The 18,981-nt window shown below is 48.2% G+C and overlaps 1 protein-coding gene across 1 annotated transcript; it reads left to right on the forward strand.

The window, feature by feature from the left end:
• LOC118157392 (inner centromere protein-like) lies at nt 1–17,373 on the forward strand. Its single transcript, XM_035311699.1, has 19 exons — nt 1–31; nt 239–382; nt 477–587; nt 2,559–3,283; nt 4,410–4,458; nt 5,203–5,236; nt 5,970–6,069; nt 6,469–6,559; nt 7,637–7,766; nt 7,842–7,976; nt 8,528–8,539; nt 9,148–9,257; nt 9,674–9,788; nt 11,051–11,161; nt 11,505–11,635; nt 11,856–11,934; nt 13,215–13,325; nt 16,335–16,491; nt 17,045–17,373. Exons 2-19 carry the CDS (start codon nt 246–248, stop codon nt 17,248–17,250), a joined length of 2,544 nt encoding a protein of 847 aa, XP_035167590.1. The 5' UTR covers nt 1–31; nt 239–245; the 3' UTR covers nt 17,251–17,373.
• Nucleotides 17,374–18,981: the final 1,608 nt, after the last annotated feature.

Genomic DNA, 18,981 nt, shown 5'->3' on the forward strand with positions numbered 1-18,981 from the left:
TGAGGGTGGGTTTCAGCCTCGAGGCTGTGAGGTGGGCGCGTGGCCTCTCTTAGGGTGCCCCACCTCCCCTTATGGGTCCTGGGGGCAGCCTTCCCTGAGCAACCCTCACCTCCCTTCCCTTATCTCAGTCTCCCTTGGGGACCCCTTATCTCTTCTCTTGTGTCTCAGCCTCCCCAGGAGCCCTCCTCTGTCTTAGGGAGGCTGCATTGCCCCCCTCATCTCCCCTCCTGTGTTCCAGGGGGGCCATGGCAGAGGCTGAGGGTCCCTGGCGGCTGCTGGAGGTGTGCGAGCAGAGGTTCTCCCAGTTCCTCCACAATGCCCAGCACAAGCACCTGGCCTGGCTGCGGGAGGTGGAGGAGCAGGGCAGGAGGCTGCTGGAGAGGTAGGGGGTGGCTGTGCGGTGCCTCTCGGATCACCCAAAGTGTGGGATCGCTGGGGGCTCAACCTCTGCTTTCTGCCTTTGTCTCCTTCAACAGCAACTTCTGGGCTGAGCCTGGGTTAATGCCCAAGAAGCCGTCGCAGCGGAGACGCCCCAAGAAGCGGCAGTCCTCGTTGCTGAGAGATGAGAGCGAGCCAACCAGGAGGAGGTGGGTGAGGTGGCTTGTGCTGGTTCTGCATGGCGTTGGAGGGAGAAACAAGGTTTTAACTGTTCACACATGCATACAGGTGAAAGGAGTCCCTCTTCTCTTGAGTTAGTAAACATTGAATTCAAAGGGGTGTGTCAAGACTATCCAACGCTGATTCTCGTGAAAGTTAGGAATGCAGTTGGTTATTGTCTTTCGCTTTCATTTGAATTTTCTTTTTATTTGCTTTATTTTTTTTTCAGTACACCTTCTGGCCTGACATTGCTCCTGGTGTTTGCTCACCTGAGAATGCAACTTGGCACCAGTAACATGCACAAGTGTCGTGTCTGTTGTCACAGCTTAAGCTAACAGGCAGGAAGGGCTTGAAGGGATTAGGAATGAAGCTGAAGTGGAAGTTCCAAGTGACTTGCTTATAAACACTCATACTGGAGGCTTTTAAAATTAGCCCTAATTAGACAGAAATGCTAAAACTATGAGAGGAAGCATTTGTGTCCCATGACCATGAAGGTTTTTGTGTTTTTTTTTTCTTTTTTTTCAGCAAAAGAAGGCAGGAACAGCAGTAGTAATGTCAAGCAGCCAAATTTCTCCTTACTACTTTCTTCTTTCCCTCTTCTGTATCAGTCAACAGATTCACTAGAAAGCAAGCTAGGATGGTAATAAGCTGCGGGTTTTACCTTATATTTTGACAGCTGTGGTGGAAAAAAAAATGCAGAAGTTGGACAGGAAGTTAAAACTGAAAGACTTCCAAACTAGAAATGGAGGATGGAGAGAACAGCAAGAATAGTAAGGAAGCGTGGGAAGCTGGTGAGCGTGTGCGTGGGGAAGGAGGGCAGGAGAAGAAAATGCTGTGCATCTAAACAGGGAGAGCTCTGAGGACATGCTGTTAGCTTTCAGGTAGCAGCTGGATGGCAGCTTGGCTGCTCCCCTAAAGGAGATGAGTCTTGTGTGTGTTTTGTCTTCATTTAAACTCAGCCTTGAGAAAGGCCTGCTGATGTGATGGAACGGCTGAAAGGTTAGGTGGTTGGTTGTCAGGAGGAAGTCCATGCTGAAGCCTAGCATGTCTGTCCTGCAGGGTTGGGCCATTGGTGTTTTCCTTGCCTTGTTTTCCTCAGTATGTATTTTAAAACCTATCTCTCAGCATGCTGTTAATTATAGATTTCCCAATTAATAGTCTTTTTTTCTAACTTGAGCAAAAAGCCCCCCCCCCCCCCCTCTTTCTAGAGGTCAGAATGAGAAATTAAGAGAACAAACCTGGAAGGAGGGCAGAGTATTGACCTGATTACTGGCAGTAAGACATAGCTGCTTGCTGGTAGGCTTTCACCAGAGATGGTAAGCCATCATTCACTTAACTAGCTCATGCTGCAGCGTCGTCTTAGCTGTGTTTTTCATCTGCCGTGCATTTCCACATTGATTCTCCGCTTTGTCTTTGTTTCCAATCTCTACTCTTGAGCTACCTCCGTGTCACTTTGGTGATGGAGGCTTCATTTCTGTGGAGTGCTGAGGTGGTTTTTGGGCTTTGTCCAGCTCATCTCCTTGACTTGCTGATCAAGTGTAAGGCTCTGTCTTCTTGTGTCAAGTCAGGTGATGTAGAGGAGAGGATTTCAGTGCTGGATTTCACTGGAGACCTTTCCCAAGCCTCTGTGGAGTTGATGGGGATTAACTGAAGCAGTAGAGCTAGAGACACTCACTGAACATGGCATTTCTCACTTAAATAACAGTAATTCAAGGAATTTATAAGAGTCCTAGCTGTACAGGTGGTACTCAGTCCAGAATTTGTTCCTGTCTCTGTGCTTTGCGTGGGGCAAACGGGGTGGTGTTGGCTATCACTGTTAGCCGGTGATAAAAGGTGTGAGAGGGAATGGGTGGAGGGAGGCAGCCTGTAGGTACACTTCAAAGCTCATCTGCTGCTTGTTCTGCGATGATTTGGGAGCGGGAGACCTGTGTCACTTCACTGCAGGTCGTTTTTTATCCCAGGTTGTCCAGAAGGAGAAGCAGTGTCAAACTAGTATCTTCCAAGCCAGGTTCCCAAAGACACCACAGCAAAGAGCAGCCCCAGAACCTCAGTGAGCAGGGGGAAGAGGTCTCTGTGCCCGACTGTGCAGCAAAGCCTCAGCTCAGTGTTAAAACTGAGCTTCCAGCACCACCTGGGAAGGAGCCTGCAGAAGCACAAGGTCCTGTGGCAGAAGCGGGTTGTGATGATGGTCCTCAGGCTGAGCTGTCCCCAGAGGGAGACGGTGCTGATGGTGGTGGTGCAGCCCTTAAAACCAGGGAGCAGGTGCCCGAGGGGGATGCAGCTACTGAACGGCACGATGTGCCTGCTGTCTCTGTGATCCCTGGTGAGCAGACAGCAAGGGAGGGGGAAGAGGTCCCCCAAAGAAGATCAAGTACCCCCATGATGGAGGCTGCTAGAAAAAGAGATTCTGCCATACTCCAAGTAGATCTGTCTCCTCAAGACCTCGAAAAGGTGCTTCTCCCGGACCCCAACAGCAAAAGGACTACAACAAAATCCAAAGCGCACCGTTGCTCTGGACGCCAAAGCTGTGTGGGTGGCCCCCACAAAAACCGTAGGACTTCCTTGTCAGATAAATATTCGCTGGCCAGCAGAAGAGAGAACATGATTCAGAAGTCCATCAGCAGGGCCATCTCAAAGAAGGCAGCAGCAGCACGAGAATCATCCTCTGCCTCCAGCAGAGTGAGCTGTAAGTTTCTTTCTGTTACCGAGCACATTCATTTAGCTAAATCAGCTTCTCAGCTTTGCTGTAAGCAATAAGTAGCTGTGGAGTTTCTCTTCCTAGTCTCCTCAGCAATTGGTTTTGTGGCTTCCATCACTTGGAGTGCAAGCCTGAGATCCTCATCAGACTGTCTCAGGCTTTGTGTGTTTTGCCACGGCAGATGAAGGGAGTGTGTCTGCTGAGGCACAGGGACTGGAGGCTGGGTTACATGGGTTGCAGATGAGTCTCTAAAAGTGGAATGGAAAATACGGTCTGACTGCTTCTAGCTATGGCTTGGCTGCTTAGTGGGTTGATCAGATGAGACTTGCATTCACTGGGGAGGGGCTTTAATTCAAATATCTTCTGCCAGCTCCTCAAAAAATCCCCAGGAACTGGGTGTCTGCTTCCTGGACTTTGGCTGAAGTTGGTAGAAGAACTTGAATGCTTTTTGGGTGCAGATAGTGTAGATGGACAGAAAACTAAATAGCACAGTCATCTGAGGAAACGAGATTCAGAAATCATCAAGACTGTTCCAGGTAGCACGAAACTCCTCGTGTCCCTTGTTTTTGCTGTTCCTGGGAAGGTTTTCAAATTAGAGCTGTTTAAAACCATCGCTTCTGAAGTCAGATTAGCTTCTAATAAAGCACTAATGCCTTTTGGTATTTAGTTTTGTCAGCTTTGAGTCACGCCGTATCCAGGCATTTGTTAAAAACACTTTCATCCAAGAGGTGTGGGGGGGGGGGGAAGTCGGTGAAAATTCACCAAATCTCTGCCTAAAACCATAGGGAGGCAGAAGCTGAAGTCAATTGACTGGGAAATGCTATCGCAATGGTACAGGCGTGAGCATGTTTGTGCAGCTGGAGCAGCCTGCAGCCAGGAGGATCTGCTGCTTCGGTTCTCTGTCTTCCCAGCCTACCTCAGCTTGTCAGTGACACTCGAGGGAGGTGGTGGTGCTGGTGTGGAAAGCTGAGATGAGCAATCAGCATGTTCCCTGGGAGAAGCCTGTACAGAGACCAGAGCTCTACCACGCACGCACTGCCACTGTTGAGAAGCCTCAGACTGAAATCCCCAAGCTGGTTTATGTTATGCTGGCTTCTGTTTTTTTCTTCTTCAGGTCAAAGCTCCTTGGAGGTTTTTGTGGAAGATGTGACCAGCAACATGAGGTGAGCATGGCATGTGAAGCAGGCAGGAAGAAACCACAAAAAGCACACAAGCTGTATGGGTTGCTCCTCTGTTACAGATACAGGGCTGGTTTTTGTAATTGACTATTTTGGGTGGTGTTGTCACTTGGGCTCTGATATTCCAACGTTTGTGCTGTTCAGATGCAGCTCCTCCTTTTCACAAGCCTCGTCAGGGTACAGTGAGGCTGATCACTGCGTGAGGGCAGGATCTGTCCCTGTGCCACAAGCCCTGAGAGCATGCTAGCAGTTGCTCTGCCTGGTGTTGGCTGCCATCACCTGCATCCAGTCCTGGATTACTGGCTGTAACCAGCTGCTGGGTGCCTGGTGGTGCTGGAGGTTACTCAGCCTGTCTGAGCTGAGAGGTGAACAGGTAGCACTTTGTCTTCAGAAGGTTCACAGCACTTCCTTTGGACCTGCCGCGTGGAAGTTCTGCAGACAAAGGGGAGGACGAAGTTCATTATTATGTTCAGCAGTGCGGTGGAACAGTCCATCAGAAGAATTTACATCTCGACCCCTGCATGGCCTGGCTCAAACAGGCTTGTGCCTCTGTCTGGGTGTACTTAAATTTCCTGTACTCTCCCTGGTCCTGTAGGCAATAAAAATACAGGCCTAGCCTGTAACTCACCCTTCTGAATGCTGTCCTGGCAGAGATGCACCAGGAACAAAGTAGTGTTTCTTTTATTTCACAGGGAATTGACAAAATTAAAGCAGACTTTCTTTTTACAGATCTGGACCGGAACTGAACTCCCAAAGTGAAAAGGTGAGTCCAAAGGAATGACCTATCTTCCAACTGCTCAACAAAAGAAACGTTACCACTGGAAGCAGGGAGTGTGGCCCAGGGACTATTTGCACATCACTTCAAGCTCAGCAAAGGAGCTGCTGAGGTGGACACCATGGCCATTCAGATACCTAGGCAGCTGGTTATGCCTCTTGGCTCACTGGCTCCTGGGAGATGGAGACCTTTTGTGCCTTGGTAAAACCTCTAGGATGGGGTTTTCAGAGGTGTTTGAACAGGTTCCTAAAAGTCAGCAGGCTTTTGCCTGTCATCTGGGCGTGGTAATTGTGTCTATTCTTAGCTTGTCTCTATTGCCTGGCTGGCTTGAGCTACAGAAGTCAGAAGGGCAGTTGAACTTAGTGCTTTACCAGTCAAGTTATGTATGCTGCAAGCTCGTGTAAGTCTGCAAGACAAAGAAACCTATCCAGTCCTTTGAGCTGGCAAAAACATCCAGGTTCAATGAAGTTTGCTGCTCTGGATGAGAAATACTGGGTAGCTGTTGTTTTTCCAGCAGAGGCTGGTGTTCCTTGAGCAGACCCCCTGTTACTGCAGTGAGTCAGTTGGCGTACCTGCAGCATGTCTCCAGTTGAGAGGAAGAGTCCATGGGCTACCAGTAGGGTTGTATCTGGGAGTGACTGGCTTCTTCAGGGCAGCGGGTGCATGACAGCCTTGCTCCTTTGGAGGAACTGTGCTGAGATAATGCTTCCTTTTCCTGTAGGTTCCCGAAAACTTGCTCACTTCAAGCAGAACTGTAGAAGCTGCCAGCCCTTCTGCCCAGTGCTCATCTCCTCCTGAACAGCAGGCAGGGAGTAATGAAGGTAATGTTGAGTTAGTCTTGAAAGAACACTCCCAGGTTTGGGGTCTCCCAAGCGTTAAAGGGCCTCGACATCCCTTTCCTCTTTGGGTCTACATGATGTGAGGATGTCAGGCTTATTTACTGCGCCTCAAAGCAAGGGGATATTCAGGCTTTCTGTTTGTCCCCTGTGACAGCTGTGGGATCCCATAAGTAGCTCTAGCTGGAGTGGAAGTAAGAGGACCTGCAGTCCTTTTGGTGGGGAGGTTGTGCTTGTGCAGAAGCATCTGTACAAGATGCACACTTCACAATGTACGTGTGCAACACTGATATTTGAGGTAGAAATCCAGGCTTATGCTTTTGTGGGTCGGTTACATGCTGTGGGGCTCTGAGCACATGGTGCTGACTGCAGATTCCTTCACAGGCAGCTGTGTAAATCCAAACAGTGAACCCCAGAACATGAACCAGGAACAAGCCCACGGTGCCAAGTCCCAGGAGAGTCCTTCATGCATCTGGTATGAGACACTTGCAAAGGGAGAAGATGAACAAACCAGTGGCATGGGAGGAGTTAGGCTTGGCACTTCAACTTGTTTAAAACCTTTGGGTGTTTGTTTCCTGCCCTGCCCTGCAGTGAAGTCTTGAAATCTACTTTGACCATTTGTCTGTGGAAGTTCTATGTGACTTGAGCCTTTCTTGCTTCCCAGGCCAGACCTGGGTCCCAGACACGTTAGTTCATGCACAGACCAGCAAAGATGACTAAGATAGCACTGTTATCTCACAGCTTAGACATGAGTGGTTCATAAAGGGGTGGTCTGGGAGTAGTTTCAGAAGGCAACATGAGCAGGTGACCGACCTACTTATTTTTATCTTGTGCAAGTGTCTGGAATGTCTGACTTGTTTCCTCACTGATTATATTATTGGTGTTTCATGTGAGATTTCAGCTGCTTTTAGCTTTGTCCTCAGCCTGTCTCCCATCCCTGTTTTGCTGGGGTGAATATACTGCAGGTAGTGGGTGGGAAGGGGGAGTAGCAGTAACCTCTGTTCTCACGTGGTGAATTAGCGATGTGTCAGGAGCTGCAGCCTTCCTTGGAACTGCTGCTGGGCTGGGCCGCAGTCATGCAGCGAGGTAGTCCTCTTGTTTCCCCATGGAATTAGGGGGTGCACATGAAGGCATTTGTGACATGAGTGAATCTGTGAGCATCCAAGGTATTTATAAAGCAAATAAAACTCTGCCAGTGAGGTGGACTGGACTGGCTAGTTGGAAATACACATGGATTACATCCATGTTGTGGTGTTAATAGCAGCTGTGACAGATACCTTGCTTGCTGGGAATCAGAGTATTGAATGAGAGTAGGAGTGATGTGTATTTATGGTCTGGAACTTGGATATTCCCCTTCCAAGTTGCCGTGTGTCCCCTGTCCTCATTTATGGCTGGCTGGTGTTCCTCCTGCTCCAGGGCTGGCTGGCTTCATGGGAGGCCCAGTTCCTCTGGTAGCAGCGAGCAGGCAGAGGGAGCTGTGTAACAGCAAGTCAATTCTTCTGACAAGACTTGGGGAGTGTGATGGTCAGCTAATGCTTCCTGGTGCCAACAGGACAAGGAGCTGTAAACAAAGAATGGGTGTTGTACGGAATGGGCAGCAGCCAGGAGGTCGTGCCCCTTTGGAAGACAAGCATGTCAATTCTACCAACCAGGCTCCGCATTCTGCCTCTCCAGCTAGTAAGGTGAGTGGGTCCCACTGTCTTCTCTGCCTCCCTTTCCCTGGCAAGTACTTACTTCCCTCCATCTTTTCCTCTTAGGTTGTCAGACCACTGAAAAACTTCCTGCAGGCAGTGCAGAGAAGCCAGCTACTCGCAAGCCCTGGGCCTACAGGACGTGGGAGTGTGATAAAGAACTTAATCAAACACAACACTCCCACCCGACCTGATCCTAAGGTGTGTCAGAGTCCCACCTCCCCTCACAGAGGTGAAGGAGAGGATCATGCATGGGGAGTGCCAAGACAACTGCTAGTTTAGAAAAGCATGAATGTATTCCTCGTTCTGTTGGCTCCTGTGGGTCAGTGAAGGTCCTAACAAGTTGTCCTCGTGATTCTACCACTTTCACAGGGGAGGGAAAATGGCTTTGCCTAGCTAGCATCACATGTCCCCAAGCACTGTTACTGGCCTGGGGTTTGTAGCACCAATCCTCAAACTGTCCTCAGATGCAGAGTTTTCAGCTGCTCTGTCTATGATCAGCGGAAACGCTTGAAAACACTTTATATTCTGGTATGGTGGGGAAAGCAGTAGGCTTTTCTCTTTGCAGCGGGGCTCTGTCCTTGTGTGTTGCGCAGTTGGCTGCTGTAGGGCTGAGAGATGAGCAGTGTGGGGTCAGGCAGTGGGTTCCCTACCACCTTACTGACAGGGAACTGCAGCTGGGAATAGGGTTAGCGTGCAGTGGGGTTCTAGTGCTTCATCCAAACGCTTAATTTCTCTTTTTTTTTTTACAGGGAGACTTTGTTGTAAGTAATGACACCTTCAACTGTGGGGCTGGAAAACTGTAAGGGCTGTCCTTCTTGCCTCACAAGTACTGACAGCTCTTTCCCCTCATGCTGGCATCCACACAGCTCTTCTGTTCTCTGTCCAAAATTGTAAACTGGCTGTGCCAGTATCTCTCTGTAGGTGTGTTCTGCTGGGGAAGGGAACTGCTAAGAAACCTTTTGGCCTCTAAGCATGACTGCTTGGCATTCTGCATCTTCTCCCTGATTCTTCCAGCTGCTGGTGTAGGTAGCCCTGTCCCAGGCCAGTAGTGTTAACTACACTGGCCACCCACAGCAGCAGCGTGCCAGGTAACTTTCTTGCCTGAACGCACTCTGTACAGATGAAGGACTGAAGTGTTTCCCTCCCATCCCAATGACTCTTCTGCTCTAGGAAGATCGTGCACCTGAATAAGTGCTGCATTGTTTCTTCCCTACTACTCACTTCCCATCCCTGTGTGTGGGTGAATATGACTCTGACAGTGACTTCTTTGTTTAGCAGGCTGCCTAGCCTCTAGCTGCCTGTGCACAAGCAGCCTGAGGGCAGAAACAGGTCCCAGCAATTATTACAGTCTGAAATCATCTCCTTTCAGAAGAAGGAGCGACAGAGACTGGAAAGCCTGAGGAAGAAGCAGGAGGCTGAGGAACAAAGGAGAAAGAAAGTGGAGGAGGAAAAGAGACGGCGGCAGGCAGAAATGAAGCAGTGAGTTGGATCCCTTACCTCCTGCTTCTCCCCAGGCTCAGCACAGAATTTCCTTGAAGGCTTTTCCTGTGAGGCAGGCAGCACTGCTGTACCATGATTTACCTCCCCCACTTGGAAGGGACCTTTAGCATGTGATGGTCCCTGTGCACCCTGAGCAGTGCTGCTCATAGCGTGCTGCAGTAAGAACTGCATCAGTGCAAAGCACCTGCTGATTTCTGGTGGACCTGATGCAGATAACGAGCTGAGGTTAAACTCAACCAAAGCAAAATTGTTTCCGCATAATCTGTGGCGGGCTGCCATGCTAGAAAATGAGCCACAAGCCCTTGGTACCAAGGCAAGTCCTTGTCCCCCTGTCGTCCTCTGTGTCAGAGGATAAAACAAAGCTAACAGGCCCCTCTTGCACACACACTACCCAGAAAGAGGGAAGAGCGTCTGAGGAAGGCACTTCAGGCTCGAGAGCGGGTGGAACAACTGGAAGAAGAGAAGAAGAAGAAGCGAATGCAACAGAAGACATCACAGAATGATGAGAAGGTAAGAAGCCTGGCCAAGCTTTGCGCCACTCAGAACAGTGGTGTTATGTCAGGGAGTTGTGAGACTGAGCGGGTGCAGACAGGCCACTGGTGCAATGTGCCCAAGCACTGGGTTACTGCTGATGGTGACTAATCAGGTGGTGGGTAAGTCTGCATCTAAAATAGACTTTGAAATTCTCTGTCTAACAAGGGGAGGGATTTGTTCTCCATACCTCTGTAGTGATTCTAACCATTCCTGTTCTGACATGCAGCATTTACGGTGCTCTGCATTCAAGGAATGTGGTAGCATCCCCTGGCTGTCTTGTGAAAAGGCCCTGCAGTTGAGACGGCGTTGCTGGCCTTACAGTGCACTCGGGTGTTTGCACTGCAGACAGCAAAGCCATGGTGGCTACTGGGGGCTGCAGAAGCATGGCAGGAAAAAGAATAGCTACCAAGCGAGCAAGGAATGCTCGTGACTAGAAGATGTGGTGGCAGCTGTGTGTGTGTTTGTATAGTCTGTTTTTTAAAGCTTTTCCCTTTACCATTTTTTGAGGACCTGTAGAGGTTGAGTGTGCCAGGATTGGCCGTGGATGGCTGTGTGCAGGAGGTGGTGCTGCTTCTGTACAGCAGTGCAGGTTCTGCAGGGCTGAGGGACGCTGTGCCTGGCTGACATGGGAAGAGCTCCAGGGAAGTGGATGGCTGAGTGGACCAGCCTTTTGGGGGGTGGACTAAACTGAGCTTTGGAAGGGTCTTCCCTGGAAGAAGAGTTGTGCTCCTTGCAGCCTTTCCCAAAACCTGAGCAGACAAAAATGCGTGTAGCCCTGACTAGTCTCCTGCTGTGCACATGCCAGTGCTTTTATTGAGATAGACAGCTCAGGTAAAGGAACAGTGTCTGGGGCTCAGTCAGCTCTCAGATCCCCAGTTTGTACTGCAGTTCAGTTGACAGCAGTGCTGCAGGCAAAATATAAACCAGAACCTTGTTCTGCAGACAAACACACACAGGATGAAAGCATGTATGTTAAAGTTGGGTAATGGTCTCTGTTCTTTTTTCCAGACTCTGTAGGTGGTGGGTGCCTCTTTACATGACCTGTATTAGGTGTTGGACTTGGTGCACAAACTTGGTGCTAAATCCAGTGCATGTTTGCCTCTTGCTGGATGCTGGGTTCTCAGTCCTGAAGTCTCAAACCTGAGGTATCAGACTTCAGAGGCGCCCCCCATTCTCCATTTGGAAAAGGCTGTGATGTGTGTCCTCAGGGCAGTGGAGCAGACACTTGTCGTTCTCAGGTGCGCCTTTCACAAGTGAGGGAAGAGAGATTGTCAGAGGAATGGAGCAAGAAAAAACTGTCAAAGAAACCTGGAGAAACTGATGCACGGAAACAGAAAACGCTGAAGGTGGTAAGAGCAACTTTAGGTTCCTTCTGTGTGTAGAAAAGGAAAGGAGTAGCAGGGAACCTGTGTATTGGTCTGCCTGGTGGAACAGGCAGAAATTACTGCCAGGATCTGCAGAGATTTGGGGAAACAGAAGCATCTGTGCTGCAAGACTTCTGTCTAGACAGTTGACGTTGGGTTTGAGCACAAGGGAACTTGCAGAGACCAAAGGGAAATACTGTTCAACAGGTGGGCAGGCTGTAGAAGGTAAGAATGGCATATAACAAGCATGGGTTGTTGCAAAGCAGTCGTTTTGAATCCTACAATCTTTCCCCGTGTGAGTTGGAGGGTTACAAGGGTTCTTCTTCAGGAGGAAGATGAATCTGAGCAGCATGAACTACTGCAGAAAAGGAGAGAAGATAAAGCGAAAGAAAAAGGAAAGAAAGCTTTGGAACTGAAAAATCTTGCAGAGCAGCGACAGGTGGAGCAAGTAAAGGAGAGGTATTATCTTGTTTCTATTCTGGAGAAGGGGACTTAGCAACAGGCATGGGGAAGCAGTAAATATAAACAATATTGCTGGAACTGGGAGGCTGATGTGAGTCAGCCATGTGATGCGATGTCCCAAAGGTTTGGGGTGCTAAAGCAAGAGGCTATAAGAACGCTAGCAGGGAGGGGTGGAACATGCTTTCCTGTATAACTAAACTGTGGCTTTGTTCCCCAGGGATCTCAAACAGCAGGAGGGAGAGAAGTCCCCACAACATCAGCTGGATACAGTGGTGTTTACTGAAAAATGCATAAAGGTGGGGAGTTAGAGGTCTTGCAACAAATTCTGTTGTAAAGCAGTAAGGCCTTGAATAAGCAGATGTACTTTTTAAGATCAGACTTGCTTTCCCAGTCTCGTGTTACCGTTTGAAGTTTTTAAAACTGTTATTACTTTATTTAGAGGAAACAGATATAATAAAACTGAGTCAAGCATGATGTTCCTCTACGTACTTGAGGTTTGTTCAAGAATAAGTTAGCTCTGCTACAAAATAATTTTCTGGTCAACAGGTGAGCATTCTCAGCCTCCTAACATTAGTATCACAGAACATGGATGACATACAACCACACTTTTGAGGAACATCTTCAAATTATGTTCCATGATATTAAAATGAGCATGGGAATTAGTAAGATGCTTTAAAAATATATATATTCCTTTCCTTTATTTGGAGAGTGATCTCCATAACAAGCTTCAGGTATCATATAGCTTCGTCTAACTTCATTTGCACTTGTACAAAGAATGTTGTAGCTTAGTCTGTCTCAAAATATCACAGTAACATTTTCTTTCCACTATTAAGTTAATGTCACTCTTCTGCCTTCTTCATTGGTTAAAATAAAAGTACCAAATGCTGCTACTCTTAAGAATAAATCCTTCCTCTCCTTTTTGCTTTTGCTGCTCTTATTCACTAGGCTAATGACTTCTAAACTCGTATTTTTTCCTATATAAATAATTCAGACCTTCATTAAAATTATGTATAACCAGCAACTGGGCTGGAGTGAGACACAGCAAAACTCCTCCAGAAAGGGAGATGCTGAATCTAATTTGAAGTGGCTACAGTTCCTGCACTGGTTAGCTATGTGTTGTTCTTCCCTGCTAAGGAGAGTGGCAGGAGAAACTTCTGGATAAAGTGCTTTGGGTTGAAAAGGAGCTTAAGCAATGAAAAGCTTTCCTCTTTTAGGCCAAAGAGCCCAAAAGAGCTGTACCAGCTGCTTGGGCAGGAGGAGAGAGTCAGGCAGCCAGCATCCATTGCAATGACTTTTGATACCTGGGTGAGAGCGGTAAAGGTGGGTGTGGGCTCTAGAGACCTTGCTGATCTGAGCAAAAGATCTTTTGATCTCACTGAGCAAAGGCAGCTCTCAGTTCATCTGCTTGATTTCTGATTTTTTTTATATATATTCTTTTGCCATGCAGCATGCAGAAGACAGGGACAGAGGATTTCATCAAAGGCCCCCGAAAATATGGCTAAATTCCAGAGATAGTCTGGTGGTTTTGTTTCAGTGAATGTGAATAAGGAATGACTGAATTCTTATGTCTTAACAGGAAGAAGATGATCTGGAGGAGCCCTGGCAGCAGCTGGCAGAGGAGAAGAAAATCAAGCAACCAGAATCATCCTCTGCTGCCTCCAACATGTGTCTGAGCAAAACCATAAAGGTGAGCTTAGGTTCTCGTGGAGCCCTTGAAATAAGTCTATTGTGTCTAATTGACTCCAGTGGTTTGGAATCAGCCTGCAAATTTATTATTCAGCAGTGGTGAAGCAGTGAGGTGAAGGGAGATGAGCAGGAGGTGAAATCATTTAATGTAGGCTGTAGGGGGTTAACTGGAGTTTGTGTAGAGGATCGGGAAGCCTGTCTTCTCTGGTGCTTGGCCAGGAGCTCAGCACAGGAGAAGCTGAAGGAACAGCAAATCTCTTACCTTTGAACAGGCGTTGGGAATGACCACATGATGGCAGCACATCATGAGGTGTCGGTTTAGCCTGCAGAGCCTTTAGCTGCACCATAGCAAAACTCATCCAGACCTGCCTGTTAAGTCTTGCTATGCAGCTGCTTGAATGGCCAGGAGTTTGAAATGGAGCTGTTCAGACCTAAAATCTGGAAGGGTGTAGAAAACAGTACTCAAAGAGCCAAACAGCCCTGACTACAGCCTCTCCCAGTAAACTCCCCTTCCCAGGTATTCTTGTCCTGTCTCTGAGCAGTACCTCTTTATCGTGCTGGACTTCCTTCTTCTGTGCCTAATTTGAGAGCTTAAAAGAATAGGAACTAGACCTACTGTGAAACACGTGAATGGGTTGGAATGGTAGAGCCATATGTACAAAAGCCAAGTACTTAAAGGTATGTGGTATGTTTTCCTCTCTGGATGGCCTGTACTCAGTCACACTCATAGCAAAGAATTGCTTGCTGATGCCCCGATGGAACCTCCTGGATTTCAGTTTGTGTCTACTGGACACTACTAGAGAGCCTGTTTCCATCTTCTTTGCGTCCTCCCTCCAAGTATTTATATATGTGGATAAGATTCCCACCCTGAGCTTTCAAATGCTCTTGGCTTGAGGAGTCCTGGCTCTTTTAGCCATTCTTCACAGGAGAGAGGTTCCAGTCCCTTCATCTTCATGGCCCTTTTCTCCAGCCTGTTAAGGTCCCTCTGGATGGCAGCACGACCTGCTGACCCATCAGCCATTCCTTCTGGTCTGGTGTAAGCTGCAAACTTCCTGAGGGTGAGCTCTGACACATCTTCTACATCATTAATGATGTTGAACAAGATTGGACCCATTATTGACCCCTGAGGCACATCACAGGTTACCAGCCTCCATCTAGACTTTGTACTACTGATCTCCACCCTCTGAGCTTTGTTCTTCAGCCAGTTTTCAGTCCACCTCACTGTCCACCCATCCAGACCATACTCCAAGAGCTCATCTGTGAGGATTGTATCAGAGACAGTGCCAAAGGCCTTCCTGAAGTCCAGGGAGACATCTGCTTCTCTCCCCTCATCTACCAGGCTGGTTATTTCATTGAAAGCTAATCAAATCCATGAAGTTGGACTTGCCCTGGTGAATCCATGCTGACTACTCCTGGTCATCACCACTCAGTGATGACTGAGGCAAAGAAGGCAGTCAGTACCTCAGCCTTTCCTTGCCCTGTGTAACGACGTACCCCATCCTGCTCAGCAATGGGCCCACATTTCTCAGTCTTGTTTTCATCACTGATGTATTCAGAGGTGCCCTTCTTGTCCTGTACATCCTTGGCCAGATCCAGTTTCTTTTGGGTTTCAGTTTCATGGATGCTCGGACAGTCTCTGCATTCCTCTCAGGTTACCTGTCCTTGCTTCTGCCCTCTGTACACTTCCATCCTGCTTTTGTTTGGTCAGGAGTGCCTTGTTCAACCACGCGGGCCTCCTGGCATCGTTGCTTGATTTCTTCGTTAGGATGCACCAATCTTGAGCTTGGAGGAGGTGATCCAAATATTAACCAGCTTTCCTGGGCTCTTCTTCCCTCCAGGGCCTTGTGCCATGGGACTCCTCCAAGCAGGTCCTTGGACAGGCTGAAGCCCGCTCTCCTGAAGTGCAGGGCTGTCAGTTTGCTGTGTGCCCACCTCGCTGTCCTCAGGAACCTGAGCTCCGTACACTCTTCAGCTGCTCCTTTACATAAAGGGCAAGTCCTTTTCCACCTCTTCATAGCTTGTCCTTCCCAAGGAGCCTGTAGCCTTCCACTGCAGCTCTCCAGTCATGGGAGCCATCCCACCACATCTTCATGATCCCAACACGGCTGCAGTCCTGTAACTGTACCATGCAGGCTCTTCAGAGAGGTCCTCCAGCATGTTGAGCTCTTAAAGTTTTGGGAGGATTTCTCCATAATGATGCCTTCTTGTTTTTTCTCAGTCAGTTCTGTGCTACATACAACTGTCAGGTCTCCTGGTCATCTCCTGTTCCTCCGCACAAAGCCAGGAGGTCCCTCCAAGCCTTGCCTTGTGCTGTTCTGACCTGCAGCTTCAAAGTGAAATGGAGCCCTAGCTTTTTTTCTGGCCAGGTACTGGGAGGCCCTTCATCACAGCTTGGGAGCTGCAGGTTGAGCAAACAGTTTGCATTCCCTGCTGCGGTACGCAGTCCTGGGCTCTAGCTTGGCTTTCAGCAAGATAAGGTTTCAAAACAGATCAGACAAAAAAAAAAAAGGGAGGGATGTGAGCACTCCTGGGTGTTAGAGGAAATCTCCACCCAAGTTACCTGTAAGTAAGAATATTACAGATAATGTGTCAAAGGTTTCTCATACACAGTTGAGTAACCTTTTTGGTCTCCTGTTTGGTGTGTTTTTTGTTGTTTTTTTTTGAGCTAAAGATGAAAATGAATGTGAAATCTGCTTTAGAAGTCTGCTGTCTGTTTCTGGCTACCTTCCCAGTACTGTAAAATTCCTTGCCCAACATGGGGCATTGCCAACTTACCTTTTAACTTTTGGCTTATGGTCAGTGTGAGGATACCTAGATACTTTAACGCTATGTTGCTGTGGGATCTCATCTGGGATCTTTGTGCAGTCTGGCCTCATTAGTGCCAGAGCTTTGAGGTGCCTACAGGGGGTCAGACTGCATGGGTCTGGTTAGCCTGCCCTACCAAAGCAACCTCTTCTGTCAGGCTGCAAGGTCTGCTTCCTGCCCTAATGTGCCTGCTCTGTGCTTTCAGAAATCTATCTCCACATCCTGCTTAAAGCCCCCAAAGAGCACAAAGATATTCAGGTCCCCCAAGGTAAATGAAAATAACTATGGGATGGATCTGAACAGCGATGATTCCACAGATGATGAGAGCGCGCCTCGGAAGCCTGTCCCTGCCTGGGCTGATGGTAGGTGCCAAGTTTGTTTGGGCTCTAATTCCTTCCTTGGGAAGCTGGAGCTTTCTGGACTTGCTTAGTGTCATCTCAACTTCCCTAAAGTGCGGTTCAGCAGTGTGTGAGACTGCAGTGCTGGCAGCTGCTGGCTGCGAGGGGGACTGGATCTGTTTCCTTTCAAGTGCTGTTGTGTTGGAGTTAAACCAGAGTCCTGGATGTGTGTTTGGATTCAGGGTGTGAAAGAATAGTGGGGGCTCACTACTGATGAGGCAGCCCATCCTCCTGAGGGCCAACCAAAATGTGGTAGGTTTGAGATCTTTAGTGTAGTAAAGAGTGACTTAAAACAAGCATTGTTGGCAACCTGAAGATGGGTTTGGAGTTCAAAGCTTTGCAATGAACAAGAAAACTGTTAATCATACTTGCTGTACAGGTTGCAGCGGTCTTTTTCAGGTATGGATGGAGAAGAGTAACTATCTTGTTGCCCCTGAGGGAAGGGATACCATCAGCAGAGCACTGAAAACTTGTTCAGAAGTCTGCTTCTCTAATACAGTTGCTTTTTTTTTTTTAGGGTCTCAGCTTAATCAAGCCATTCTCCACCAATACTATCACCCAGTAGATGTTGACGAGCTCTTTGGATTAATTGCAAGCCCTAAGCTGGAGGATATTTTTGGCAAGAGCAAGCCTCGATACTTCAAACGCACAAGCTCAGCAGTTTGGCATTCCCCACCTGGGACCAAGTCTGCTTGTGGCCCCACCTGCAACTTCAAGAACTGAGGAAAATGCAAAGAAATGTGTTTTCTTGATTAGTGTGACATAAGGTTGTGTGTTTTTAGCATACATAATATTTACAGTTTTAAACCTTTTTTGTATAAAATATTAAAGTTCTGTTGCATTAAACATTCCAGCAGTGCTTGTCTCTTTTTGTCACTGTGGGGGGGATGATGCTGGCTGTAGCTGGTGGCTGTAGCCAGTGTGCTTTGAGGTCTTTGAGGTTGATGGCTGTGGTTTGTGCATGTAGGTGGAGACATCCTGCTCTCTTACGTTTCTTCAGCTTACTTGCGGTATTTTACACAAGAAAGCTATGAAATTGTTGTAGGTAAGATTAAAAATTTTAAATCAACACAGGGGCATCATGAGCTTTATAACTCGTTTGGTACAATACTTACATACTTAACAATGTTTCTATCAGCAGGTATCTCCTGACCATGCATTCTAGTGATCTGTTGCTACTGAGCCAGAATCTTCTTGTTTCTTTAGCTAGAAAAGTCTGTTCAGACAGCTTAAACCCTTGACAGGACAAGTAGACTTTCTTCATTTTTTTTTTCTTTCTAAAGGAAAAATAGAGCCTCAACTAAGTTCTCTGTGCTGTTTTCCTAGGAGGGATCAGAGTGCAGTCTTGCTTGAGCAGGAGGTAAATTTATTTTGCAGTTCTCACTTGGAAAAGGGTAAGCAGCTAACTGATTTCCTCAGGACTGCATTCATACCACCTGCTCAGTGCCCCCTGCCCATGCACACCCTGGGGTATGCTCAGTGGCAGCAGGCTGCCTGCAGTGCAGCCAGAGGCCCTGGGAAGTGGTTGCTTAGGGACTGCTGCAGCGTGCTGGGGCAGCTGTGAAGCATCCTGAGGTCCTGCAGTGCTGTGCGGGGACAGCTGCAGCTCCATGCTGTAATCTCAGCTGCCCCTACAGCCCCTGCAGGGCTTATCCTCAAATCACATTCAAAGATCAGTTCAGGTAGTTCGACCTTACTGAAGGTAGTGATGAGGAAGATGCTTGGGTGAAAAGGGAAAGCCCCTGACTTAAAGCCAAGTCCCACAATGGCCATAATAACCACTACTCCTTCCCCTTTCTTCAGTTCTTCCCCTCTTGGGTTGTGTTTATGAGCACCAGGACCTCTGTAATTAAGTAATATGTTGTGTTGCTTTGGCATCCCTTATGCATCAGGCTAGCAGGTGCAGAGCTGGTTTTTTTTTCTCTGAAAGATCAGGGCTGTGTGTCTCTGACCTTCACCAGTGCAGCCCTGTGCTGTCCCAGCACCAGACCGGGGCACACAATCTCCTTGCCATTGACCCCACAGGGGCAGGTGGCTGAGGGCAAATACAGAAGAAACATGGCCACAGACTGGTTAAGAGCTGTTTAGGCCTGCCTACAAGTGTTCGAAGGAGGTTTTGAGCTGGTCAGTGTGGTTTTGAGGAGCTCCGTAGCAGGTATGGGGTGGCTTCAATCAGTTCAGAAGAGTTTTCAAGTAGTGTAATAGAATAGGATGACAGGTGGTTAGAGATCTACCAAAGCTCTGGTTCTGAGCTCTGCAAAGCTCTTGGTTGTGGCTGAGACTCACAAAAGTGAGTGAGCAAAGCTGTGTAGTGGTTAAAAGCTGTTTATGGTTGCTCACCAGGAGCTCCGTCCTGGCTTCTAGGCTGCCCCAGGACCTTTGGCTTCCCCCAGCTTTTCTGGTTCCTCTTGGGCCCTTTATGTCACTCTGGGTGCCTGTGGGTCTCGCAGTGGG

The sequence above is a fragment of the Oxyura jamaicensis genome (genome assembly GCF_011077185.1).
Source record: "Oxyura jamaicensis isolate SHBP4307 breed ruddy duck chromosome 5 unlocalized genomic scaffold, BPBGC_Ojam_1.0 oxy5_random_OJ106504, whole genome shotgun sequence".
Classification (NCBI taxonomy): domain Eukaryota; kingdom Metazoa; phylum Chordata; class Aves; order Anseriformes; family Anatidae; genus Oxyura; species Oxyura jamaicensis.